At 43.8% G+C, this 27,716-nt stretch overlaps 1 protein-coding gene across 1 annotated transcript in view; it reads right to left on the bottom strand.

Annotated features, from left to right (window-relative positions):
- Positions 1 to 9,122: 9,122 nt before the first annotated feature.
- The window catches only part of Sh3tc2 (SH3 domain and tetratricopeptide repeats 2), a 50,961-nt gene continuing 32,367 nt past the window's right edge, over positions 9,123 to 27,716 (bottom strand). Inside the window, exons 13-17 of the mRNA XM_051201130.1 lie at positions 15,882 to 16,032; positions 15,094 to 15,216; positions 12,156 to 12,306; positions 10,685 to 10,881; positions 9,123 to 9,407 (exon numbers count right to left, since the gene is read on the bottom strand). Of these exons, the coding sequence (XP_051057087.1) occupies positions 9,216 to 9,407; positions 10,685 to 10,881; positions 12,156 to 12,306; positions 15,094 to 15,216; positions 15,882 to 16,032 (814 nt within the window). The 3' untranslated portion in view covers positions 9,123 to 9,215. The remainder of the gene's footprint in view (positions 9,408 to 10,684; positions 10,882 to 12,155; positions 12,307 to 15,093; positions 15,217 to 15,881; positions 16,033 to 27,716) is intronic.

Below are 27,716 nucleotides of genomic sequence, written 5' to 3'. Positions count from 1 at the left end.
GTCAAAACTACATTGCAATCCCACAGCAACCCTAGTGGGCCTAGATACAAGAAACACACAGATCAGTAAAAGCATTATTTTAGAATTAATTGCCAATTTGAAAATTATGATAAAAAGTTATCATCGTTTTTTGAAGGACAAGAAAGGTTTTATGAGAAAATAATGTAACAGTTCCCCACAGCAGAGATAGGTCCAAATGGATTGCCTGGCATTTTGTTATTTGTGAATTGTGTGCTATATGTTCTTTATAAAAGGAAAATTTATGTCACAATAAAACTAAGACTGCAGACATCCTTCTGAAGTCTCTCCATCTGTTTCAAGAAGATTGCCAGGACCTGCCACAGCCACCAGGCTTTCAGGCTAAGTGAGGTCACAGTGGGCTAGGGAAGTGCCTGGAAGCTTCAGGCCAGAGGAAAGGAAGGCTGGTGTTTACAATGAGGGCTGGCTCCAGAATAGCTTTTGTCTGTTCAGGGCCTTTATTTATTTTCAAATCAGCCTAAAGCCTTTGACCCCGGTTTGAAGTTAAAGGACAGGAAGAAAGGTCTTTTTCTTTTTTTGGATTTGTATTCATTTTTTTTTCCAGGCACTATATTTTGATATGTTCTTTCTCCTCCCCCAACTCCTCCAAGACACCCCTCACCTCCCTACCCACCCGACTTTATGTTCTCTCCCTATATATATAGTTTTTTTCTTTCTTCATTTCTTTTAATGATAGGTCTTTTTCTTTCATGGGAATTGGCCACATCATTGCTGGAGAATTCAGGATGCTCGTGAAGGCCTAGCCCAGGACATCCCAGAACTCTGAATGGCCCTGTTGAAACTGGAAAGCAAATGACTCACACATACACTTTTTTCTCCTGGAAGTTGCACGTCCTTCAAGTCTATAGGATGACTGCAATCACACAAAAGTGCCTCTCTGCTTAAGGTCATGCTGGCATCCTATAAGGGACATATTCGTTTACTTCATTATTTTGTTCATGGGAAAATAAACATGTGGTGTGTAATGCATTTATTCATTCTTTTATGCAATAAGTAAACACTGAGCATCACCCCCCCCAAGGGTCAACCAATGTTCTAGCACTGTGAGTATAGTGCTGACATAGACTAACAATCTCTGACATCACAGCCAAATGGGAAATATGAATGCTGTACTAATTTCACATCCAGTTAGATAAAAACTCTATCAACATCTTCCCTTCATACTACAAGCTTAATTCATTACCTTGTTGACTCAAAAAAAGAAAAAAAAAATGCTATTATGAAATGATTGTTAATGCAACAGCCAAGTGCTACTATTTAAAAAGTATATTAACTCATTTGATTTTCACAGAAATCTCAGTTCTGTTAACACCCTCTCTTATCAATGATAAGCTTCATAGCTGATGAGCAATGGAGTTGCTCAATCAATGGCACCACCATTCACTAGACATCATGTTCAGATGAGCAAGATCTTTTTTAGTTTTGGTTAGTGTCCTCCCTCTATCATTCTTCTACCTGTAGGACAAGAGATTGTCTCTTGTTTCACATCTCTGAACTTGTTTCTTTATATGTACCAGATGGCCAACTATGTTATACAATTAATTCCTGGGAAGATGTTAAAAGGCATCAGTGTTACATTAAAAAACAATACACAGTACAGTGCCCAGGACATACAGGTTCAAATTGAAGTTGTCCTGGTGATAATGAGAATGAGGGAGTTCATTAGAGGGTTCTGGCCTGACTAAGAGCCCACAGACTCCAGGAGGTCAGTGCCTGTCATTCTATTACTTGCTAGAGTATGAACCTAACACACAATATTTTTTGGTTAGTTATTTGGTTGGCTGGATGGATGGCTGACTTGCTGGCTAGTTGGCTAGTTGACTAGGTGGTTGGCTGGTTAGTTGATTTGGTGGGTGGGTGGGGCTGTCTGTCTGTCTTGTTGCATGGTTGGTTGATTAGTTGATTGGCTGGCTGGCTGGCTGGCTGGCTAGCTAGCTTGCTAATCAGCCCAAATATGGTCAAATAGAATCATGTTTTATTCTAGGATCTCCTGAAAAGAAATGTTCCCCCTCCCCCGTTGTATTGTTGGTTCATCAAATGTTTAACCCACCAGAATTAATGAGTTGCTTTCCACCCAAAGTTGCAAGCTACTGAAAAGTTCTAATCTATCTTCTATTTGTGGTGATATCCATCATGCTGTCTCTCCTGTCAAAAGTGTACAAGCATGGAACAGCTTAGTCCTTTGATTCTTTGTCCTATGATTCCAGCATCAGAAAGACATGAGCTCAAATATCACCTCAACCACTCACTACTAGGAGCTTAAAAGAGCCAATTCCATTCTCGAAGTCTCAGTGAAACTAAAAACAATAGTATCTCCATCAAAATGTGAGATTCTAGGAGGGAATTCTAAAAGGGTTCCGCATGGCACATAACATACACCCAATGTCAATAGTCATCGTACACATATGTTAGTCTCCAAATGTTCTTCATCAAAAGACATACAAGAACAAAATCCAGCCCTTCCTCACAAGACCACAAGAGCCCCTTGATCAAATGATAGGCCAATACCTGTCCAACTAAATGTTAATCTAGTTAGCATACTATGTATTTTTCATTTCTGTGTATATACATGTATGTGACCGGGGAAGGGAGAGAAATGGTTTGGAAACCAGACTATAGTTGTCAATTCCCTGGAGCTGGAGTTACAGGTGGTTGCTTGTGAGCTGCTGAATCTGTCTGCTGAAAGGTGAGCTTAGATTCTTTACAAGAGCAACAAGGGCCCTTAACCGCAGAGCCCTCTCTCAGCACCCATACTGTGTATTTTTAACTAGAATAGAATGTTTCTTTAAAATTAGTAAATTAGAGTTTATTCAATGTAAGAAATTACCAGTGTTTTGTCAAACATGTACTGGTGTGATTACATACACAGGTCCTGGAATGTAATAAAATACGAATCATAGTGCTATGATATATATATACATATATATATGTATATATATACATATACATATACATATAGTAATAGATACATTTTTGGAACTGCTCTTCTGGTTAGATTCAGAGCTTCTAAATACATTATATATAATCTTTGGTCACACTGTACATTGAGATTTGGAAAAGACACTGCTGCCCCCTGCTGAACATCTGAATTTCCACAGAGACTGGCTAGCACCTGTCTTCTATGGAAGGAATCTCTACTGGAAGGGATCTACGTTGATGTTCTAGGCATGAGTCAGAGGCAACCTTAGGGCCAGGATGTGCAATTCCCACCTTTAAAACCATTTTCAAATCACAGTGCCCTCCTCTGGCACCTTTAGTCAGCCCGAGAAACCAAATAGAGTGGCTGTATTACAGAGTCTCAGCCACGTGGTTCATTCTCTTAGCCCTAACTCTGGCAGTCTCAGTAGGACAAAGTCTCCATCCAAAATCTCCACCACCCTCTGCCTCTCTGGGGAGAAGACATGCCTCGGCCAAACATGAACCAATGTCAAATTCTCAGAACCAGGATGCCCAGCAGCCTCCATCAGTTCGCCCACTGAGTTCAAAAAATGGACAAGGGCTGTGGGTGCAGGGGGGATGTACACTGAGAAAGATAACTCACAAGGCAAGACTGTCATGGAATAGATTCAAAAGCAAAGAGCATCACTAACATACCTGTTATGTTAGGGTGGGAACCTATTTAATCCTCCTTCATTGTGACAGCTCCTGGAATTAAGGGCTCATACAAAGTCACCCACACATGATGTTTTACCCCAAACTCCAGGCAGAGAATGAACTGTGTTTAGAGGCGTAACACAACTCAGCCTTCAGTCTCAAGTGTCCACACATGAAGGACCAGTGTCCCCAGCCACACCTGGAGGCTCTTTTTAACATCAAAGTTTCTACCAGAAAGAAAAAGATGCATAATACAACTGCAAAGTGCCTGAGAAATCCCAGGAAGAGGAAGAGTTCAAAGCTTAACTTTAAAATAAACGAACTGATGGGTGGAGTCAATAGATTCCCTTTAAAAATAGTCCCATTTGTTTGTGTTCTAGATGGGGTTTCTTTGTTCCTTGGGTAATGAGTTGTCCCTAAAGATAAATTTGCTTCAGCCATTTCCTTGTCGATGAAATGAAGAAGGCATAGGCAAACAAATCTTTATCAGCTCATCTAAAGTTTACCCTCTGCCAGGTACTATGTGTACTGGGTACTTTTGACATGTTCTGTCTAACAGTTTGATGGCACTGGGCTTAGAAAAGTTGTTTGCTGAAGGTCACACAGCCTTGAAGCAGAAGATTTGGGGTGGTAATACCATTCTAAGCCCTAACCCATCACTCCACCACTTACTTCCCTATTAAACCATTCTCACACTGCTTTCTGAAGCACAGAGTCTCTGTGTCACTCTCCAAGGCCTCTACCCCTTCTGCAGCTTGCTCTTGTCCTCAGGGTGAAACCCACACACTTTCAGAAGCTGTCCCCTCACCCACAGTGAGACTTCTGCTTTTGTGTTTCCTCCCTATTTCCCCAACTCTGCTCCAGCCTCCTAATTGATTCCTGCTTGGGAGCTTTTTGTGGCATGCATCCTGTTTGGCAACAATATCAACCTGTAGGTCTGTCCCCAGCCAAAACTAAACTCTCCGTGCAGGACATCACTTCCTTCCGGGAAGCCCTCCCTGAAACCCCTTGCTCCTGCCCCTGCTAAAGTTCCTGTTCTGAGGACCCACAGGTCCTTTCTACTCCTCTAGTGATGCTGCAGATCCCAATTCTCTTCCACAGGGCATCATGTGCCCCTTTCCTCTCTCACCCAGGATGATCCCTGCCTCCCTGCCTCCCTGCCTCCCTGCCTCCCTGCCTCCCTGCCTCCCTGCCTCCCTGCCTCCCTGCCTCCCTGCCTCCCTGCCCTGAGAAACATGTGCTTGGATGGCACTGACTCTATCCACAAGGGGAGCAGGGGTCTTTTTGCTGCTCTTCTTTTTTTCCTCAGATAGTTAAAAAAAAAAAAAAAAAAAAAAAAAAACCCCTGGTAGATGCTAGGTTGTCTTCTATGCTTTCTCATTTGTTAATCATTTGTTAATTTCTCTATCGTTTGAGCAGTGAAAGGTCAGGCATAGGCAAGGAATTTTCAATAAGCCCCAGGACTGAATTAGAATCCAGTGCATTTTTTTTTTTTGCTCATTTCATTCATTATCATTTATAGAATTTTGTTGAAAAGTAATACAACTGTGTGTGTGTGTGTGTGTATACACAACATCCTTTATAGAATTAATTTATATCAGCAAAGGAATGAAGAGGAAGAGGAAAGAAGGGCCAGCTAAAGCCCCCCAAACTAAGTAGGTATAAAATAGCTTGACAAATGGACCTTCTAGTGTTACAGGGCTGCAACACAGGCTTAAGCATATACATAGACACACTTACACACTAAGAAGGGTGGTCTGAATGGCAGAGATCCCTATCATTCCCCATCTAAGTCCTTGAATCAGAAACCTTGGAGCATTGTGTGTATGCCACTGTGGTAACTGTGTGGCTGGGAGAGAAACTACTTTCTCTGCTTCTTAGCTTATTCACCCATAGAAAGAAGACTAAAACCAGGGAATACAATGATCTGATTTCATCCTACTCATGCAGAACAATGACAACAGCCTGTGGGAAAGGAGCAGTCAGAGGGACTGATCTCAGAGGTCAGAAGTCAGAACTACAGCATCTTCCTGCATCAAAGTGAGGTTTCTCATTCTCCTGTGATCTGTTGATGTTTTCTCCCTTCACCCTTGCATATTCTATCCCCAAATAAACTTCTCACAACTGAATTATATTATATTCACTTAGCATAAGCACCTATACATAATATGTATATACAAATATCTGTATCAAGATTCTTGAATAGACATAAGAAAAGTCCAAGAGTAGTAGATGATTTCAGAACGCTAGCACTGCTGGACAGGGAAGTGGTGCTCCTGAAAGTGATGTGGCTTTTCTGATAGAGATGAGGAGCCTGGAGTCAGGCAGCCCACAGAGGTTCCAAGAGTTGGACCAGGATAACAAGGTACCTAATCCATGGCTATGGGATACGCAGGTCAAACCTGCTTCCTGCCAATGTCTGTGGAAAATGGGGGAAAGAAAATCAACACAATTCCAAAAACAACTACCCATATTGCTTAAGAGTTCACATGCATGTTGAACACTGTTTTAACAAGTGACTTGCACATAACATATAGTAATTATAATTATCTGATACAACGTTTTGGTTATTTAAAAAATGGCGTGTGCCATAGTTAGGGTTTTTATTACTGTGAAGAAACACCATGACCACGGCAACTCTTATAAAGGAAAACATTTAGTTGGGGTGGCTTGCTTACAATTTCAGAGGTTTGGTCCATTATCATCCTGGTAGGAAGAATGGCGGCATGCAGGAAGATGTGGAGCTGGAGTCGCTGAGAATTTTACATCTTGTAGGGAACAGGAAGTTGGCTGAGACACTGAATGGTATCCTGAGCACAGGAAACCTCAAATCCCACCCCGACAATGGCACACTTCCTCCAACAAAGTCATATCCATTCCAACAAAGTCACCCTATGTGCCATCCTCTGAGATTATGGGGATCAATTACACTCAAAGTAAAACCGCCTGATTCTTTTCTTTGGAAATGTAGTGATCATTTATATCTGAACTGGTTACAAGCAAATTTATAAGATTTACAGATAAATCAAAATACACAAACTTAGAAAACTTTAGCCAAAACTTACAATGGGATAGAAAATCAGTATGGTGATCTTCATGTACTCATGCCTATATACAGATATAGAAACGCACATGCATATGCATACATGTAGCATGTACTCTAGAAACAACTGAGAAATATCTGATGGGACAGAAAGCTCCATGTGGAGAATGAGATGTGGCTGCTGAGGAGACACATCTCAGTAAGCCCTCAAACATCACATCAAATCACATTAATTACAGCATCACCCCTTTATAGTCTTCATGTCCCAGCCAACATCAAAACCCTAAGCAGCTCTGAAACAGCACCAGCTCTGACCAGAGGCTGCTAATGGCCCCTCAGTGGGAAAGGAGAGAGACTGTAACTTGAGTCAGATGGGGAATGGCCATTCAAGATGTGTAACTGCTCTGGAATGCGTGTGCCCTGACCATCCCTCAGGAATGTTTTTTTCAAGGACTCTGCACGGGGAGATGAGAGCAGCTAGCCTCAACTGCAGCATTCCTCCTAGCCTAGGGAGTTTACAGCTTGTGGTGGAGCAAAACTGCATCTATTTCACACGGGGGTGGACTGGATCATTCCATTTCCTTTCTGAGGAAGAGCACTCTGAAGTAAAGAACAGCTGACCGGGATTAGGGCCTTCAGAGAGGAAAATACATCGATGTAACTCTAACCTTGGTGGCTAGATGTAATGGTGACTCAGTGCACCATCCCTTCCTACCCCCACCGACACAGACAACACCTCCTCATCCCCAAAAGTCCAGAGGCTAGGGCGTGTGGTCCAGTTAGGCAAATCTAGACTGCTGTGTGCAAGGAGAGAGAGTGAGGGTCAGACTCCTCGAGTATGTTACACTGCTGAGATCGGGTGTGAACCTCCTGCCTTGTGATTCCTGGAGTTGCTCTCCCAAAATGCATGCTCCAGGAACATGTGACTCACAGAACCAGAGTTATGAGATGCAGGAACCAAAAGTTCATGTTCAACTTGTTCACCAGGCAATTCATTTACACACTTGCCTGAAACACTCCCCACACTTCAGTGTGCACTTGAATGGCTGGGGGAGTTTGTGAGGGTAGAGTGCTGAGCTCCAGGGGTTTCCACTCCAATGTCTCAGGTAAGGACCCACAATTTACACTCCAGGTGTCAATCAGTTGGCACTGACACTGTGGTCAGTGGGATATAGTTTGAGCTCACTGCCTAGTTCCATTACCAAAGAATTCCGTGACGATGGTCAGAAAGTATCTCAGAGATCCCTCCCCTCCTGACTTCTGTGCCCTTGCTGGCCACCCACCCCTCTTTTGTGTAAGATGATCCTCTCTGAGGCACAACCCAAATTATATTACTATGCCATAAGGGGATCTGGCAGCTGTCCTATAGTGAACACTACACAAAGCAAAATGGGTATCACTTCTCAATTTGATTATACTCTCCTTCTTGATCTCTATTGTGCCTCTCTGCCTTGCTCTCTCTGATGATGGGAGCTATCAAAAGTGGTGGCCTGGCCTACATGGAACCAACTGTGGGTAACTTGTAGCCAACTGCCAGTAACAACCAAGTCAACTCCTGCCAAAAAACCATGTGAACCAGTTGGAAGTAGTGTCTTCTCCAATTGAACATGAGGTGACTCCTCCCCCAGCCACCACCTTGGTTGTGGTCTTATAAGCCATCCTGAGCCAGAAGACCCATTGAGGTCACACTTGGATTACTGACCTCAAACACAATGTGATGAACAATCAGTGGTGTGGTCAGCCACTCAGTGTGGTATGTAGTTACAGATAACTCACAGAGGTGTCTCATAAAGGAGCCACTCTGAAATAATAAGGCATCTTGCTATTTGATCCATTCTTCAAGTAGCTCAGCTCATCTGCCCCTCCCCCATGAAAGGAGACAAAACATGTATATAAATGTAAACAGCCAACATTTAATGATATACAGTATTTACAAGTAATATTTGGCATAATTCTCAAGCCTTAGCCCTGGGTGAGTTTCACTTGATTTTCTGGGAGGTTGTACAGGAGCCCTGCCTCCAGGGAGAATGGATAATGTGGATCCCACTTAGACCTCTGTACATTCCACCTGGCCCTTCTGAGGCTGTGTCTCTTGAGCTATAACTATGCTGAGTTTCTGTGCCAGTAGTCCCCATGAGAGTGGAGTACTGAACCCTTTGGTTCCGGAGACAGCAAGAAAGAAATGATGGGTTCCTCCGCTGAAACTGGAGCATCTCTCCCTGAGAACACTTACGAGGGGCTCCAGGATGGGCTGCTCACCCTTTCTCCAGCACAGTGCCTGCTTTCCTTCCATTCTCCAGAGCTGGAGAGAAGGCATTTTCAGAGCTGTTTGTTTAGAGGAGTCACAATGACCTGGGCAGAGCTCCAAAAGTGAGGTGTGGGGCCAGGATGCTCCTCACAGAGCCCTTCTCCTTCTCGGTATTGTTCTTCTCCATAAAATGGGGAGAATGCCTAAGCCCTCCTAGTCCAGATCTAAGAACATGGGACAGGAAGGCAGCCGCTAGCCATGGCAAAGTGGTCAGAAAGTGGATAGGTCTTTTCAGAGAGCCAGGCTCCCACCACTGAGCCACCGTGCCCTCTCCGAGGAGCACCCCAAGGGATTACTGTGCCACAAGGGACTATGGCAGATGTTGTCTAGCCTGTTCTGAATGGTGTCCTGCAGTTCCTCATCACCCAGCAGGACTGCAGCTGCCAGCGCCAACAGGAAGTATTCAGTAGCATCATGGGCATCCTAACCCCATGGGGCAAAGAAGAAATCATTAGCAGCACTTCCAAGACAGGCTTAAAGTCTATGCTGAGAACTTTTAACACTTTTCAATACTCCATCCCCAAATCCCAATGCCTCACAGAAGTACTTCCCCTACCATACCCTGGTTCCAGTGGTACTGTCAATCACAGTACCCTCCTCTTCAAACACAGAGGCGGCATCTTTCTCATCTCATCCAATCATGACACAACATTGCACTGGACACAGCATTTCATGAACTACACATGACCCAACCCCGACCTGTCCATCCTTCTCTGGAACTTTTCAGTGTGACCCAGCAAGGAAAACTGCCCATGTCCTTTTGGATATGGGATGAGCCTCCCAAGTGCTGACTAAAAACGAGACCAAGAGACACAGGGACATAGGAACATTCATTGTCAAGGAGGAGATGGGAGGGATCCACAAATGGTGGAGGAACGGTAGCCAGAAGTACCCAAAACTAAATCCATACTTCAGCTTCCAGTTACAACTGCTTACAGTCATTCAAGGTTTTGCCCTTTGCAATGCCTGGAGTCCTTGGTTGATGCAACCAGGCTGCACACTCTCTGTCCCTGAGCTGCCCAGTGTGGCACTGCGGTGTGATGGCTAAGTAGCCTTCACTTGCCTGTCCCTCTCCACACAGTAGGGTGAGAATCAGGTGCTTTTTCAGACAGGATGCAAAAAGAGGCACCTGGTATTTGTTATCCTGTATAATTACTTCAGGCCAGGAACTGTCTCACCAGGAAGGTCAGCAGGGCCACCCACCCTGAGTCTCCCTTTGAGGCCAAAGTTAGACAAGGTTCACAAGTCACTGTATTACGAGAGTAAGGATTATTCTGGGGTGACAAGGACCTTTGGAAGGGGGAGCCAAACTTGAGGACACAAATTCGGGGTCAGAGTGTGACAGGATACCAGCTCGGTTCCAGAAGCAACTGGGAGCCGTAGATTGAACTCCAGTTCAGTAAGGAAGTGAATCAAGGAAAATATTTCCTTAGGGCTTGGGGACCCTTATGTCCAAATGCCATGCATGATTGTCTCAAACTTAACTTACTTGATGCATGTGCATTTCTAATATATGTAACTATGTAACTTCCAGAAACTCCATTCCAAATGTGGTGCATGACTTAGAACATTTGATAGACTTCTCCAGCAGGGCTTTGTGTCCCCAGTGAAACCATCCCTCCACTCCTACCCCATGAATGAAGACTTAGCATCTTCACCCACCGGTCCTCTTACTCCTCTTGTAGAAGACTAGCACTTACCTTCAACTGGTAGAAAGTGAGTCGGCCCAGGCGATAATACACCTTGGCATAGTATAGTGCCTCTTTGGGACTCTGCAGCCACGGTGGGCAGAGGGACAGAGTCTTCAGGTAGCAGTCTTCAGCCATCTCGTACATGTTCAGAGAAAAGTACACAGTAGCCAGGCGGTGAAAAGCTACCAGCTCCTGTTTCTGATCTCCTAGGAATGAAAAGAGTGAGGGATGTTCCATAACCAACACTGGGCATTGTATACTCATTCAGCCCAGAAACTTTGAGTCTATGAAATGTCACAGATTAGGGACATTGGGAAGAGCACAGAGGAGGCCCCTGCCCTAAGGGGTCTTAGTGTTTCAGAATGAGCGATTCCTTAAATGATCCCACAAACAACAGAACATTGCTTCTATGGAATATGCTACTAAGAGAGCCACAAAATGTTGAGCTGTCTGACTTCTGGAAGAAAATGTTCTCCATGTTACAGATGATACTGTGATTCAGTATTGAGAGGGGAGCTATTTCTTAAAACCCGTGATGGGTTATGATGACAAGACAAGCTTAATTAAGCAATTAGGAATTGCTTCCAAGGAAAAACACTGGGTAGCAAACACCCTTTCCACACAGAGCCTCTTCAGAAAGCCCAGTGGCATTCCAGCTCCTTACCAGCTCTCAGACCCATGGACTCTACAGCACCCATTCTCTTTTAGACTATCTTTCACAACAAACACTTTGTGTGTGCTTAGGGCTTAAGGTGTTTGAAGTTTGTGTGAATTCATGTTTTTAATAACTAACCATTTTTAATACAAAGTCCTTTTATTAATTCAGAGAACAAAAGTTCCTCATCCAGTCCTGTCTTAGGAATGTCTACAAGGTAGCTATTTGATGCCATCTTTTTAAAAAATAATAATAATGATCTCTTTTGGACTTCAAAGAACCAAAAGCCAAAACTATAAAAAAACAGTCCAAAGGAGAGAAAACTCTCTGATCTCAGGGAAAAAAAAAAAAAAAGTATGTCCTCAGTTAGGCTAATGGAAACTTGACCTTCATTTGCATTTCTACTCAATAGGGAAAATGTGCATTTGCCTAACTCTTAATCAATTAAAAATTCAGCATAAAAAGTCTTTATGTAATAAAGATATTGCATATGCATAAGATAAAGTGGCATTTACCTCATGGGAGAATGTTACCAACTGTGATGAATAATTAGCATTGGCAACACTGACCTCAGAATGAGAACTTATTCCCTTCACCTCATGCTGCCGTATTTATATAGACAACCATTGCTCTTCATAACAGAACTGAAACCTGTTCTGCTGATGAAGACTTGTGGAAATTAATCTTGCTCAATTACAGTTTTCCTGACTGGTGAACCTGGGATTAGAACCTACATAGCCTGAATCCAGAGCTGGTATCCATTGCCTTACCAGCCACACCTGCACAGTGTTTAATACTCTGGCTCCATGGGGTAGAATCGCCTACCTGTGAGGACACTCAGCCTGGCAGCCAGGGTGGCAAACTCCAAAGCTTTCTCATAGCCCTTGAGGCTGATCTGCAGCTCGGTCAATTTGTTGAAGATCCGAAGTTCAGTTCTCAGTGCCTTCATTCTCCTCGCTAAAGGGACAGCCCCAGCCTGAGAATCAAGGCATACCCATCTTAATCTACAGACACACAACACTGTACAGGCCTGGCTTCCCCTGGAGGGGTTGGGGTGACCACTGTGTTCTTCCTACTACTGCCTTTTCTTGGTGTTTTGCCTAGATGGGACCAGTTTAAGAACTGGGCATCATAGGACCTTCTACATGGGGGCAACTGAAAGCAGAATGGAAGTAAACTTCCTAATGATGAAGGTAGGGGGTGAAAAAAATGGTAAGGTAGTCTAGACTCAGGAACCCCAAAAGTGAACAGTTCCATTCTTTCCTTAGCCAGAAGCAGGACATGTCATCCTTGTGTCCCCAGCCAGGAATGCCAGAAGGCAGCTGTGGCTTATCAATTCCTGAATGAGTATCTACCTGGAGGGTGGTGAAGCTACACTGCAGACACTAATCCCTTCTGGTGAACAACTCTAGAAAGGGGTCTCTGGATTTTCATGGTGAGAACGGGTTACATCCATTCCCCAATTAGAACCCAAGCCTAACTGCTTTTAAGGCCTCAGCTCTTAGGAAGGAATGGCTGTGGTGGCCATTGAGGATATCTAGGCTCTGCTGAGGACCCATTAAAGAATGGAATCTACTTCTGGCCCTGGGTAAAGACATGGCATTCTAACCTGCTCCAAAAGTTAGAATATTACAAACAATTGTCTTTCCCCTTAAGAGTTAATCATCTGAGCCAGTCTACCCTAAAGCTACTCTAAGAAGACTGTTGACTATCCTGTTACTGAGATAAGTTACTTCTCCTTCCTAGAAACCCTGCCCCCAGGGCAGCCGCCTAGAGGCCTCCCAGCATACAGCCAAGACTCCTGGCCGCTTCTCCAAGTCCTGAAAGAAACAGCATTTTCTTTACCTCCTTTTCTCTTTTTCTTTCAGATATTGCGAAGACCTGGACATGCTTGTCCTGGTGCTCTGATCTTTCTGGATATTTCACTAAACCATGTCCCCTCCTCCACCATGTGCCTACTTACAACCAGCATAGCTTTTGCTCTTCTCTTCTCTCCTCTTGGTGCTGATGAGATTTACAGCTTCTCTGCCTTATTTTTCTGTTAAACTTTAATAATATTGTCTTTAGGCTTCTTTCTGGGTCCATTGATAAATTCTCTTGTTATCACAACTAACAACTCAAAAGAGGGAATTCCAGTTTCCCCAGAAACATATGGGACCCAGTGTGGGGCTCCCCAAAGTGTCCAATAACTGTGAGGTCACCTGGGGAGTCATTCATCTCCACTGATATATGGAATACTTATATGAGCAGATGTCTGACAGTGTTCAATAAATAATCCTTACCACTGTTTTCTTAATTCTAGAAGAGAAGTTTGGGCATGTCACTTCATACCTTTAAGCCTTAGTTTCATTTTCTTAACTTATTTATTTTTATTTTATGTATGAGTATGTGCCTGCATATTTGTTTGTATGTGCACCACATTCATGCAGTGCCTGAGGAGGCCAGCAGAGGGTATTGGCTTGCCTGGGATTGCATCTACAGGCAGTTATGAGCCCCCATGTGGGTGCTGGGAACCAAACAAAGGTCTGCTGTGAGAGTAGCAAAAGCTCTTAAACACTAAGCCATTTCTGCAGCCCCAAGCCTTAATTTTATTATCCATGTATGAAAATAAGCATCTTGATGATGAGGGATGTGTTTCTTGATCTCCCACCTACAGTCAGTGCCTAACACAGCTTTGGTTTCTGATCATGTATGATAAAAAGCAAGCAACTGAGCAAAGAGTGCATACCCAAACAAGCAAAGGGTTTGTTTGTTTGCTTGCTTGTTTGGGTTTGGTTTAGTTTTTTTTTTTTTTTTTTTTTTTTTTTTTTGTTTGTTTGGTTTTTTTTTTTTGAGACAGGGTTTCTCTGTGTAACAACCCTAGCTATTCTGGAACTCATTCTTCAGACTAGACTGACCTCGAACACACAGAGATCTGCCTGCCTCTGCTAGCATTAAAGATGTGTGCCACCACTGCCAGGCCACAAGCAAAGTTATAGGAACAAATATTTCCCAGTCAAAGTGATGACAATTGATGCATTTGCTACACCTGGACATTTACTTAATTAGTATTAATTACCCTCTTATTTTCTTGCCTCATCATTTGCAATAACAACTGTGAAATCACAATTTGATGAGTTGGTGTTATGTATCTTAACTTAAACACACTTTAATGCATGCTGATTAAAAGCACACTAGCATATTTTTAGTGTCTGCAGTGGTGTGGATGACATGTCCTCCATAAGTCTCAGTCATTTGAATACTTGGTTCCCAGTTGTTAGCTGTCTGGGGAGGATTAGGAGGCGTGGCTTTACGGGGAAGTATGTCCCTGGGGGTGGCCTTTGTGGTTCCCAAAGACTCACCATTTCGAATTTGCTGTCCCTTATAGTTTGAGATGTGAGCTCTCAGATGTTACTGTTGCTGTGCCTGTCTGTGGTCAGACTTCTCTGCTATAATGTTACTCATCCCTTTGGAACCTTTACCATTGCAATGTCTGCCCTTGCCTCCCTTTAGCTCATCTTTCATAATGCAACATTAGTAAGAGTGTGGGTAATCTCTGTATGCTGCCACTGTAAAAGGCTGTGCACACAAGAAACTAATTACTGAGGTATCTTGTGGCAAGACTCATACCTCAAGCCAGAGAGTAACTAAAATGACGAGATCTTTTGCCAGGTTAAAGATGGGATGTGGATGTGAGTGCTGGACAAGGAAGACAAAGGGAACCCAGTGGAGCCACCCACATCTGTGCCAGGGTTTGACTAAGCACAGCAAGTCCATGGCTTACCCTGTAGTACTCCACAGCACGATGCCTGTGGCGGGTCCCATTGAAGAACACATCACCTGCCTCTTCGTAAAGCTTGAGAGCAAGGGAGGGCTCTTCTGACCTCAAGGCTGTCTGGATGGCCGCCTAGTGGGACAGAAATGGCTGTCAAAGGCAGAGAAAAGGTCATCTAGAGCTCTGGGAGACAAGCAGAGGGAGGACCCCAGGGTACCTAGTCAGAATTCTAGCAACCCTAGTCATTGTGAAGACTTGGCCTTCCCCCATGAGGCTGGTAAGACTCTGATGCTCTCTCTGGAAGTCCCCCCATGTGGGAGGAGAACATTCTTCTAGTGGGACTTGGGGAGACCTTAGCAGTGCACAGATAAACAGTCTGTGTTTCCATAGTTAAATATTTATTTTATTGTGCTTCAGGAAAACCATTAAAAATGAGTCAAGCCAGTGATTTGAGACATGATGTAAAGTTAAGTGTTTTTAAACGGTTGATTTGAAGTAGAGGCCAAGAAAAAATAAATAAATAATGGTTCAGAGGGTGCATGGGTTTAGCAACAGCACCCACTTAACATATATAAATGACTGAAGTTGAAAATGTGGGATCCACTCCAGCAAGTAAAGCCAGCAAGACTTGAAACAGACTCAGCCCCTGCAAGCCTCCATCACTAGTTATTAGCAGCAAATGCTCTGTGGCCTGTACCCCTCTGCCAGCTCCCACAAGCTCTCATGTCTCCTCCAGCTAACTCAGAGAGTACAGCTACCTCCCCAAGTGGCTGGGATAAGAGCACCCCACGACCTACCTGCAAGTACAGCTCCACCAGTTCATCCTCCTGCAGGAGGTAGTGCACACGCCCAGCCCCCAGCCAGGCCTCAGCCGCCTTGTCTCTCTCCCCTAGGTCGACAAATATACGCAGACTCTCCTTGATGCAGGTGAGGGACCTCCTGAGGGACCTGAGGACAGACATGGACAGACCTGTGAGCTGTGGAGGATCCAAGGGCTCTGAGGTCACTCAGCCCAGGAGGACCTGGGCTTCTAGAGGAGAACAAGCTTGCTGCAGATCACAGGGAGAGCAGTTTCCCCCATCTGGGAAAGGAGAATGTAATTATCCTGCCTTACAAGATTATTGTGAGGGCTGAGAAACACAACACACCTACAGTGTTCAAACCAGTACTATTTGTTAATAAGCAATTAATGAATATTTAAACAGCATTGACCACTGTTACTAACCCCCAACCTTCAGACTACACTGCTGTATGGTTTTCATAAGTGCCTTAGAAGACAGCAAATGTACTTTTATGAATTAATGCCTGAGTATCCATGGTGCTAACATGTAGTTGGTAACTTGAAATCATGAAGATTTTGATGATTCATTAAGAAGAGATATCAAAACGGACTGGATCTTTTTGAAGTTGGTGCTTAATCCTTTAATTATTTGGGAATTCTCTAATTAGTTGGTACTCTTTAATTATTTGGGGGGAAATGTGTCATGTAATTTCTCCATGATAGCAATTAATGACGAGATATGACATGGATGACACAGCCGTACAGATCTAGAGTTAGAAAACAACGGGAAACACTGGGCACCCTCTATGCCACCTCCAGATGTCACCTACAGCGGCTATGAGTCACTTGGGAGTTTCTAAAACAAACACATGCAGTCACACTGTGCAATTCACCATAGTAAGTTAAAATGTCAGACTAGCTGGAGCTCTGGGCAGTCTCCAGCAATCTGTGATTGTGACCCAGGCACTAGCATTTTGTCACAGCTCTTGTGGGTCAGCTGCACAGCTTGCATTAGATTTGCTGTTCTAGTTCGATCTTTCTGTGCTCTAAAATAGAGGTTCTCAACCTGTGGGTCCTGACCCCTTTGGCAAACATCTAGCTCCAAAAATATTTACATTATGATTCATAACAGTAGCAAAATTAGAGTTATGAAGCAGCCAATGAAAATTATTGTACGGTTAGGGGTCACCACCAACATGAGGAACTGTATTAAAGGGTCGCAGCATTAGGGAGATTGAGAACCACTACTCTAGAGGAAACCGTTCAAGAGATGGAAAATGACTTTACATGGCTGTGTGGTACACCAGGAGCAGAACCCCACCCACAGGTCCTGAAAGTATTAACAACTCTCCCTGCCCCCATCATGGCCTTCATAGAATCAATATTAACTGAGAGCTTCGGAAAACCTTAGGTGCCCAGAGTCACCTAAAACTAACTAAGTGGAGGCATGATAGTCACATGACACTCACAATCCATAAATCTGGTTTCCTAAAACATGCTATGTTTATGACCATGTGCATCAAAGTCCAGAACACACATGTCATCTGGAAATTCAACCACATCAGTAAGCATGTACACAGGAAGCTCACATCAAACACAGCTACCACCTGCTGGACTTTGGTATTGAAGGCTTGATCTTCACTGTAGCAAAGGCAAAAGGTAGTAGGGCCTGTAAAACACAGGGCTTAATCCAAAGTAATTGGGTCATCGGGCACCGGAGCCATTGCTCACAAGAGGGATTACAAGGCTCTCCTGGGACCTTGGTTAGTTCTCAAGAGAGTGAGTTGTCCTGGAGAAAACAGCACAGCCCTGGTTTCTTATCTCACCAAACATTCTTGCCATTGTGATGCCTTAGCCAAGAGACCTTTGCCAGACCTGGAGTGATGATGGCCACATGCCCTATTGCCTAGCCCAAGGTATTTTGTAATAGCAACGGAAAATGGATTAATACACTGGCTCATGGCAGACAACTCAGCTGTCAGGCCCTTTTTCCAATGAGAGATGCAAACAGTGCCTTGACTGATGATCTCTGATCTGTGAAGCAACTTTGAGCCATCTGAAAAGGGTGCCCAGGCATTCAGCCCATGCAAGAGCTAGGAAAGAACTCTGGTTGTCCCTACTGCCCTACCCTTGACGTAAGATGATTGGCAGGGCGAACATTAGACTCTCTCAAGAGTTAGGAATCTGAAGCTTGGACAATGCTGACTGTTGAAAAGCTGCATACAATACTGCATTGGCCACTCTCTGAGTAGGTAGGACACCCACAGTCTTTGTAACACCAGGAGACCCCAACCTTCTCTCCCAAGTCTGAACACGGTTAAAGCATCCCAGGCCAGGATCCATGACTCTCCTCACTCGGACTGGAGGAATGCTGAAGCCAGAGCTTGCAAACCTCATCTTGATCCTACTTCCTCTTGTGTTTTATTGCCACTTACTGTCCTCAAATGTCCTTGCACTGAGGTTTCTGTCTCCAAATCCTCAGGGAAAAAAGATTTAGAATGGAGTAAGCATTTGATGTCTTGCTAGGGAGAAAAAGAGATTAGCATTTCTCTCTGAGAAACACCCCAGCATGGGGGTGGGAGGTAAAACACAGAGACTCATGAGCACAGCGGCATGCAGACTCCACTTGAGTAGAGGATTTTCACCAAGACACACATTCCTCTTTTTAAAAGTTCTCTAACAGCCTGGATTGGGAGGCAGGCGGGTCCAGCTGCCTTGGCGCTTGTATCACTCCATACCATCACCAAGCCCGGTAAGATAAATCCAGCAGCTGTGCTGCGTCACACGCAGACTTGACCTGGAATGACCCAGCATCCTCGCTCCTCTTGCCACCACCTGAAGATGCTAGATCTGGTTTGGCCTCTGAATCAAAAGGAAAGAAGAGAAAAACCTTGTGGGTTAGGATTGATTCACTCACGTGAGTCCTCTGCCTATCAAGTCTTGATCCCACTTTTGCTGTAACCATTGTTCCTGTCTCCAGGTTTACTCTCTGGGTCTCAGAACTTGTTCCTTTCTCCCAGTCCAAAACAGGTGAACTGTAGCAAAGTGATTCCCCTCCCCCTGAACATCTGTATTCCCAGACAGCCTTGTCCCACCAACCCTGCCTGGGTGAACCTACCTGACCTACAAAAGAGCCTATCCTCCAGCTGTCTATCTGTCCTTTTCCTATAGTAAGAGCCCTGCTTTCAAAGGGCTCTGCAAGGTGGTGGGATGTGCATCTTCAATGCCCATTCTCTCAAACAGAACTTTGTTATCAAAGTGCTTAGCTGATAATACAAATAAACAATGGCTTTAAAGAGAAAAATAAAAGAGCATTCCCAGGTTCCCCTGTTCATTTCTAAGGCTCTATTTTAAACTTGCTGTTACAGTGGCAGTGGCAGTGGCAGTGGCAATATATTGTTACCTGGAATTTACTGGGTGTTTAAGCATGCTCTGGGCACTTTGCACACATAATCTCAATCATCACAATAGCTTCAAGACAGCAGTTCGACTACTGCATCAGTTTCACAAAATGGCTCATGAAAGACATGGCTCCATGAGTTAAGGCGGCACTTGCCACCAAACCTGAACGTCTGAGTTCTACCACTGAGACTCACATGGCAGAAGGGGAAACCTGACTGTGAACGTGGTCCTCTGACTTCTGTATGGACACCAGCACACACATACATACTGTGGTTCTCTCTCTCTCTGTGTGTGTGTGTGTGTTGTGTGTGTGTGTGTGTGTGTCCTCTCTCTCACTGTCTCTATCCTCTCTCCTGTCTTTCTCTGTCTCTCTCCTCTCTCTTATCTCTCTCCTCCCTCTTTCTCTCTGTCTCTCTCTCCCTCTGTGTGTGTCCTCTCTCCTATCTCTCTCACTCACTCTGTCTCTCCTCTCTTCTTTCTACTCTGACTCTCTCTCTCTCTCTCATACACACAAATAAGTACATGTAATTAAAAATGGAAAAATAAGGCTCAGAAAGTGTAAGTAACTGTAGTCAGGAAATAAGCCATGTTTGACCAGAATCTAATACTAAGAGTCTAACCACACATTCAAGCAACCCTTACTGAACTTCTGGCTTAGCTATCAGTTGTGGGAAAGATTATTTTTTTTTTCAACACTTAAAAAAAAAAAAAAACTGAAACTGTTAAGCACATAAATAATTGCCAACCTTGAACGAAATTTCCTCATCTGCCAAGCGGGTGGTAGGGTACCACAGCCTTGGGGTCAAGTGTGGGCATAATAAATGCAACTGTTTCTTCATTTAGGATTGCAGAACCAGTTAGGGATTAGGCATGTCAGTTATATTGGAAACCAAATGTTGGAGGCTTTTTATTGTTTCTGTTGTTTTTATTTTAGTTCCACCGAAGCAAGCAAGAATAGAATAAAAATAAAAGCTAGGAGGAACAGATCCTAAGCAGGTGCCACTTTCACAAGCAGAGAGTAATGGGTCTTGGCAAGGGCCTGCTTCACACAAAAATGCTCCCTCCCTCTTTCCAGTTAGTATCATGTGGGTGCACTTACCACAGTTTCTCCCACTTTACTGGTGACTGTCCATTTTCCGTTCCCTTTACTGTCCTGTGAGCATAAGCTCAGAACTGTAATTCCTTTATCTGATTTCTTGCTTACTGTCTGGGCCATAGAAACTGATGAGTAAATACTTGTTGAGTGGATCCAATGAAGCCACAAACAAGGGCCTTCTGAACCCTATCTGGTTCAGCTCCAGAAAAGGGGGTTGGGCTGGGAGGTGGTTTGAATTAGAATACCCCACCACCACCACCACCACACACACAGACTCACATGTTTGAATATTTGGTCCCCAGTTAGTAAAATGATTCAGCAAGATTAAGAGGTGCAGCCTTGTTAGAGGAAGTGAAGCCTTGTTAGAGGAGGTGTGACTGGAGCTTTGAGGCTTCAAAAGCCTCCCATTGCACTGCATACACACAGGCGCATGCACACACATGCACACACGCACTCACACACACGCGCGCATGCCAACCATTGAAGTTCTGAGATGCGCACACTTGGCTGTCCCTGCCACCATGCTTTCTTCCCTCTGCCATCATGGGCTATAACCCTCTAAAGCTGAAACTCTATTAAATGCTCTCTTCTATAAGTTGCCTTGGTCGTGACATCTTATCACATCAATACAAAAGTGACTAACACAGTCAGTATGCCTCAGATCAAGACCAAGAGCAACATCCACACAGACTTCTCCCCCCTGGAGCCTGAAACACTTGGTGCAGCTCCAGTCTAGTTGTCACCTGGAAGGCAGAAAGGACATTTTATCTGTAAGTGCTGAAGAGTGAGCCAAACTTCTAACCGCTCTCACTTTAAACACCAGAGAAAATCATTACACTAAATAATTATAACCATCAAAAAGGGCAGAAGAAAGAAACCACCTTAAATAGAAAAACGGGGCCGGAGGGGAGGGGGTTGAGACAAGCCCAGTAAAACCAAGCAGCATGCTGAGTCTGGACTGCAGCAGGCAGGAACAGAGCCGGTAAACACTGAGCCACTCTCACCCGTGGAATACCACGAGGTTTCCCTGGAGAACTATCTGCAAGGCATCCTTATCTGGGGTGAGGACTGTTAGCAAAGAAAACAGAACACACCCAAAGTACTTGAATACAAACACTAGAGACTGGGGATGGCAAACTCTGACCCATGTGCCAAGCATGCCCTCCAGTCTGCTTTTTGTGAGTAGCTTCCTTGGAATGCAGCCACACTCGTTTGTTTATGTACTGCCCAGAGCTGTTTTTGCACCACAGCTGCAGAGTGGACGAGATCTGACAGAGAACATATGGCCCACAAAGCCTGAAAAATTTACTATTTTTTTGTCAAGCTTGCTAATGTGGGATGTGGTATCTCTTGCCCATAACCCTAGCACTTAAGACGTGGAAGCAGGAAAATAAAGGTTCAAGGTCACCCTGCTCTAGGAGATTCTGTCTCAAAAAATAAAAGACAGACAAGTTGGCCAATACTGCTGTAGACTTCATGGGCACCACACACCCCCCACGTGGGGCTCTCTACTTCTACAAAACTTCCTGCCATGTGTGGGGTTGTCCTGAAACAGATACACTGCTCAGCAAACAGCACATGTTCAACAGAAGATTCCTGCTAGCCTAGGATTATCTTTATGGATGCTTAGGGTAAGTCCTTCGGGCCTGCTGAGATGCACCCCCCCCCAACCCCACCTGACTCTGCATCTTTGTTTCCCCGGGGTCTAACATCTTCTCTGCCTCAGGCCCAGAGATCACCAACATCTGTCCACCTGTTATTCACATGGCCCTACCGATTTCAGGCTACCTGAAATGCCATTCGATACCCTTCTCCTCTTTTCAAACATCATACTTAGCCCCTGGGACTCTTCCTCAAATGTTTTACCCAGATGACTTCTGGTACGAAGACCCTCCCATTCCTACCCCCAGATGTCTTCTGGCACATAGATGCCCCCCCCCACACACACACACACACTCCATTCCTCCCTAAAGTGTTCTCTCCTCTAATCCTGCCTTTGCTTGCTTTACCTTGAATTTGGTGAGAATGGAAATCCAGTCAGGGGAGCGGAAGAAATCAGTTCACAACCACGGTTCTCAACCTGTGCCTTGCAACCTCTCTGGGGATTGAACAACCCTTTCATGGGGGTCGCCTAAGAGCACCCTGAATATCAGATATTTACATTGCAATCCATAACAGTAGCAAAACTGCAGTTATGAAGCAGCAGTGAAAATAATTTTGTGGTTAGGGGATCACCACAACATGAGGAAGTATATTACAGGGCCACAGCATTGGGAAGGTTGAGAACCACTGGTCCATGACATCAAGACCCGCTTGACAAATTCGTCCTGGGAATCAATGCCAGGACAAAGTTGCTCTAACAGATACATTTGTTTATGTTCTTTTATTTGACAGTCAGGGCCTCAGAAAGGTTCCCCTTTTCACTTCAGCAACCAGGAAGTTTCATGAGAAATTAAAGTGACCACACCCAGGGGTGTGGAGACACCTGTCAATTTGTTTCTGTTCTTTTTGCTCTTTTAAAAGCTCTCTGTTGGATTAGGTGACCTATACACCTAAGTACAGCATTCCTGCACATTCTCTGATGAAATGGCTATTTTACAAAGGGACAATGACCTTCCATCTGGAAGAACTTCCTGTGACATTCAAAGAACTTCTGAATCTCACTCTTAATGTGGCTGATTGTGTCTGGGGAAGGGAAAGTTGTTGGTTAGTGGGCATTTCCTCCAAAGAATTCAAATACAAACCTCAAAAGCTGGAACTACTAAATATTAAAATAAAAAGACCCTGGAGCTGGAGAGATGGCTCAGTGGCTACGGTCACTGGCTACTCTTCCAGAGGGCCAGGGTTCAGTTCCCAGCACCCACATGGCAGCTTATAAGCATCTGTTGCTCCAGTTTAGAGGACCCCATGCCCTCTCCTGGCCTCCTCAGGCACCAGGCACCTAAACTATGTGTAGACATACATGTGGGCAAAATACCCACACACATTTAAAAAAAAATGTAAAAAATTAAAGAATAGAAGAATTCTGAATTCTGACATGAGTCAACTTCTACTACAACAATGGAGCAAGTATCTCTGAAAATCCAGGCCTATGAGATGGTGCCATCTGTACTTGAGGCAGGTCTTTACTGCTTAGTTGATTCTCTCTAGAATCCCCTCCTCGTACACCCACAAGCATGCTTTCCTAATCACCTGTAAAGTACTCATCAAGCTTGACCAAAATAGAGAGCATCCCAGGTCATTGCATGAGGCAACCAAGACTGCAAGATGGGGAGAAAATGTGTTCAACACACACATCTAATGGGAGACTTGGATCCAGAATACATGAAGTTTTAAGTCAACAATAAAGATGCAAAGGGCCTTATTTTAAAATAGACAAATGACTTGGGCAACTATTTCTCCAAAGAGAATATATAATGCCCATGAAACAATGTTCAACATCTTTAGTCACTAAGGAAATGCAGATTAAAAGCACAATGGAAAAAATAAGATTCCATCCGACCCCACTAGGATGGCTAAAATGAAACACATACAATAGCGAATGTAATGAGGGTATGGGAGCGGTGAGGTCATCACACATTAGTCATAGGGATAGCAAATGGTGCAGCCTCTTTGGAGAAAGTCTGTGTTCCACAAACAATAAACAGAGTTAAGAATACCCTGAATTCTGTAATCCCACTCCTAGGTACATACTCAAGAGAACTACAACCCCATGTTCACTTGTTCACAAATGCCCATTATTTACCATAGCCATAAAATGGAAATAACCTACTTCTCCGTCAACTAACAAATGATATAAACAAATATGGCATAGTTCAGAATATTGTTCAGCAATAAAAATTATGGGTGGGCCAGCAAGATGGCTCAGCAGATAAAGGTTGTTATTGACAACCCTGACAACCTAGTTCACTCCCCAGGACCCACTTAAAGAAGAGAAGGGACTGACCTACACACACACACACACACAAGCACACACACACAAGCACACACACACAATGTCACACAGAAAAGAAACAAACACATGTAAAAACAAAAAGAAATTAAATAGAATACTGACATACATAACATAAATGAGTCTTGGAAACCAGTCACAAAACCATCCCATTTGTAGTCAGGGTCAACAAGAATACACAGGACATTTGTAATTTCCAGTGCAAGATGAGGGTGGGGAGTGGGGAGTCCTGCTGCTCAGGTTTGAAGGAGGAGGCCCTGGAGATGATTGGCAGTTTGGTAGCAATGGGACTTAACACAGCTACATGAAAAAGTAACAACTAAAATGTATGTTGAGCTGCAAATTAAATTGTAAAGGCTCAGTTGCTTTGCATGTGGTTAAACATCAGTGATTCTGTTATCAAGAGTTCCTAAATGATAATATATGCTTGAGGACCTATAAAAGCAACACACACTCTCATACGGTGGAGGCTATGTGGGATTGCTAGTTTGGATTATTATTTTTTTTTTCCTGACTATGGGACTCCCCGCACTTACCATAGTATCTGGCACACCAGACAGGCTCCCATGGTGTAATATGCTTATTCAGAGACAGATTCCCATCACTGAGAGGGGGAAGTGGACCCAGGGGTCCCACCCCTAACCAAGAAGCTATCTGCAAATGATACCCACAGGCAAAAGAAAATCACTTGTCTCAAATGCAGTCACACTGGGTATATTAACCAGACTATAGGGCAGGCCCTATGCCCAAAAGTAGTTAGCCGGCACAAAACAAACTCATTGCTTTTGTTTTGGTTTGGTTTGGTTGGTTTTTGTTATTTTGGGTTTTTTTTTTTTTTGGAGTCTGTTTCATTTTGCTTTGTTTTGGCATTTTTTGAGTTATCGGTGTTTTACTTTTTGTTTTGTTTTTCATTTTCACTGGTGGTTTTTGTGTTAGTTTTTTTTTTATTTCTTGGGGATTTTTATTTCTTTTTATTTTACAAGAGAGAAAAAGAACAAAAAGTTGGGTAAGTGGGAGGAGTTGGAGGAGGAAAAACATGATCAAAACATATGTATAAAAGTGTTTTCAATAAAACAGATTTTAACCTCAAAAAATGCAAGTAAAAGGAACACTGCATTGTATAATAGACCTTTAATCATAATCCTACATATATAACTAAGGTATATGTGTATTATATTTAATGTACCTAGAACTTAATATAGAGAATAGGATATATAATCTTTCATATGCATGAACTATTTATTGATATTTTTTAAATTGTAAAAAAAATTATACCTGGAGAACTTGAGGCATAGGAACTTGCAAAAAAAATCCTTGTCTTTCGATGCATAATGTTTAATGATGGTTTAATAATTTTTTACTGTAAATAATTAATTAATACTTGGTCCCTTGCTTGTGAGTGCTCCCTAAGGAGGAGTCCGTGCTGTTCTCCACCTAACACTGCACAGGACAGAATCAAAAAGAACATGTGGAATGGGCCCCTGAACCTCCATTGATGGCACTGACCACTAATCTTGTCACTAAGCACTAGAAAGTTTGCCTCCATACTCCAAACCCCCTTTACTTTCCTTACCCAAACCCCGAACAATCCAGCCAGTGCCTCCCTTTGGCAATAAACCCCCACTCTCTTAACTGTCAGAATGCAGGGAAGCATACAACTGCAATACAAGGGTGGTGAGCCCATGGGTTAATCAACTCAGTTACCACTCAGCAGGTCACACAAGCACACAGCAAGTATCTAGTTCTATGCTTGACACGACATCTACCTACAAGAACTCTGAACATACTTTGAGTATGTCAGACTCCTCAAAAACCCTTAGGTCTCTGACTCCATGCCCTCCTGTCTGAAAGGCCCATAGCTTTAAAAATCTGCCTCAAAAAAATGAAGCCTCTTTGGAGGAACTAGGAACCTGGTAGCCAGTGACAGATTGGCATAGTTAGCCAGTCTGAGATGGTTCCATTCTCTTATGGTTTCTACTCCATGTCTCTTTTGTATCACCCATATCATCTAAGAACAGTGATATATTCGTGTGTGTCTCTCTGTGTCTCTGTCTCTCTGTGTGTCTCTTTGTCTCTCTCTCTGTGTCTCTCTGTCTATGTCTCTCTAGGTGTGTCTCTTTGTCTCTGTATCTCTCTGTGTCTCTGTCTGCCTCTCTCTGTCTCTCTCTCTCACACACTCTCTCTCTCTCTTTTCCTATACCCATTTAGTTAGGATCTCAGTATTCTTGACAACTGAACCAGAGCTGAGAGCACAGAATGACTGGTAGGGTCTGGGACCAGGAGTAATCTAAGACTGAAAATCCATGCTAACATTGTGTAAAACCTGACTTTCCTAAAGCCCAGTTCCAAGGTGCATTTGACTATTTCACCTCAAAATGTCATTGAAACCCATCTTTTGGTATCTAGACTCCTAGGGTGTGCAGGAGCAAATGCAAAACAGGCTGGGCTTCCCTTGAATGCCACCCCCTTCCATGCTAACTATGTCAAAACTCTCTCCCTGGAACCATAAGCTAAGGCATCTTATTTTTGTAAGAGAAAGGGGAACAGAAAGAAAAAGCAAGCAGGGAGAAGCACACAGAGAGAGTTCACGCTGTCTGATTGCCTGCATACCCACAGTTACCATGGTGCCTGTGCTGGCTAGTATTATGTCAGCTTGACATAAGCTAAAGTCATCTGAGAGGAGGGTGCCTCAGTCAACAAAATGCTTCTACAATGCCAGTCTGTAGGCAAGCCTGTGGACATTTCTGATATAGTGATTGATCAAGGAGGGTCCAGCCTATTATGGGTGGTGCCGCTTCTGAGGTGGTGGTCCTGAGTTCTCTAAGACAAAGCAGGTTGAGCAAGCCAAAGGAAGCAAGCCAGACTACAACGTGGAAGCATGAGCCAAGTAAACCCTGTCATGATGTCTCATCTCAGCAAGAGAGACCCTAACTATGACAGTGCTTAAAATGCAGAAGCTAGCCCCTCTGTTCATCCCCAGGAAACATCTCCACTCTATTTTAGAAGCCACTCAGAATTATGAATGTAGCATTACAACACAAATCTGTTAATGAAAGCTTTTAAGACCTCTGTGGAGTTTAACAAAATGCATCAAGGCTTGGTAGAGACAGGACTGCAGGCTGCTCATGAATAAAGGGGAGCCCTGGTGGACCTGAACTGGTGGGGGGGGGAAGAACTCCAGAAAGCAGGTGGTAAGGTGCATGGATGAAGACAGAGTATCAGTGGTCTAAAGGATACCTGGATATATGCTGGGCATATTGTTTGCAAAACTGAGGTTTTTTTTTTTTAAGAAAGCATAAAGAAGTTGATCACAAAACAAAGTGCTAATATCCAGTTTTCCCACAAAGCTAAGTGCCAAGCCCATCCCCTACTGTGTGTTCATCCTGAGGTCCCGGTTCCCA

This window comes from Phodopus roborovskii, unplaced genomic scaffold (assembly GCF_943737965.1).
Source record: "Phodopus roborovskii unplaced genomic scaffold, PHOROB, whole genome shotgun sequence".
In the NCBI taxonomy this organism is placed as follows: Eukaryota; Metazoa; Chordata; class Mammalia; order Rodentia; family Cricetidae; genus Phodopus; species Phodopus roborovskii.
Note: the sequence above shows the minus strand (reverse complement) of the source record. Positions and strands in the feature narration are given on the sequence as shown.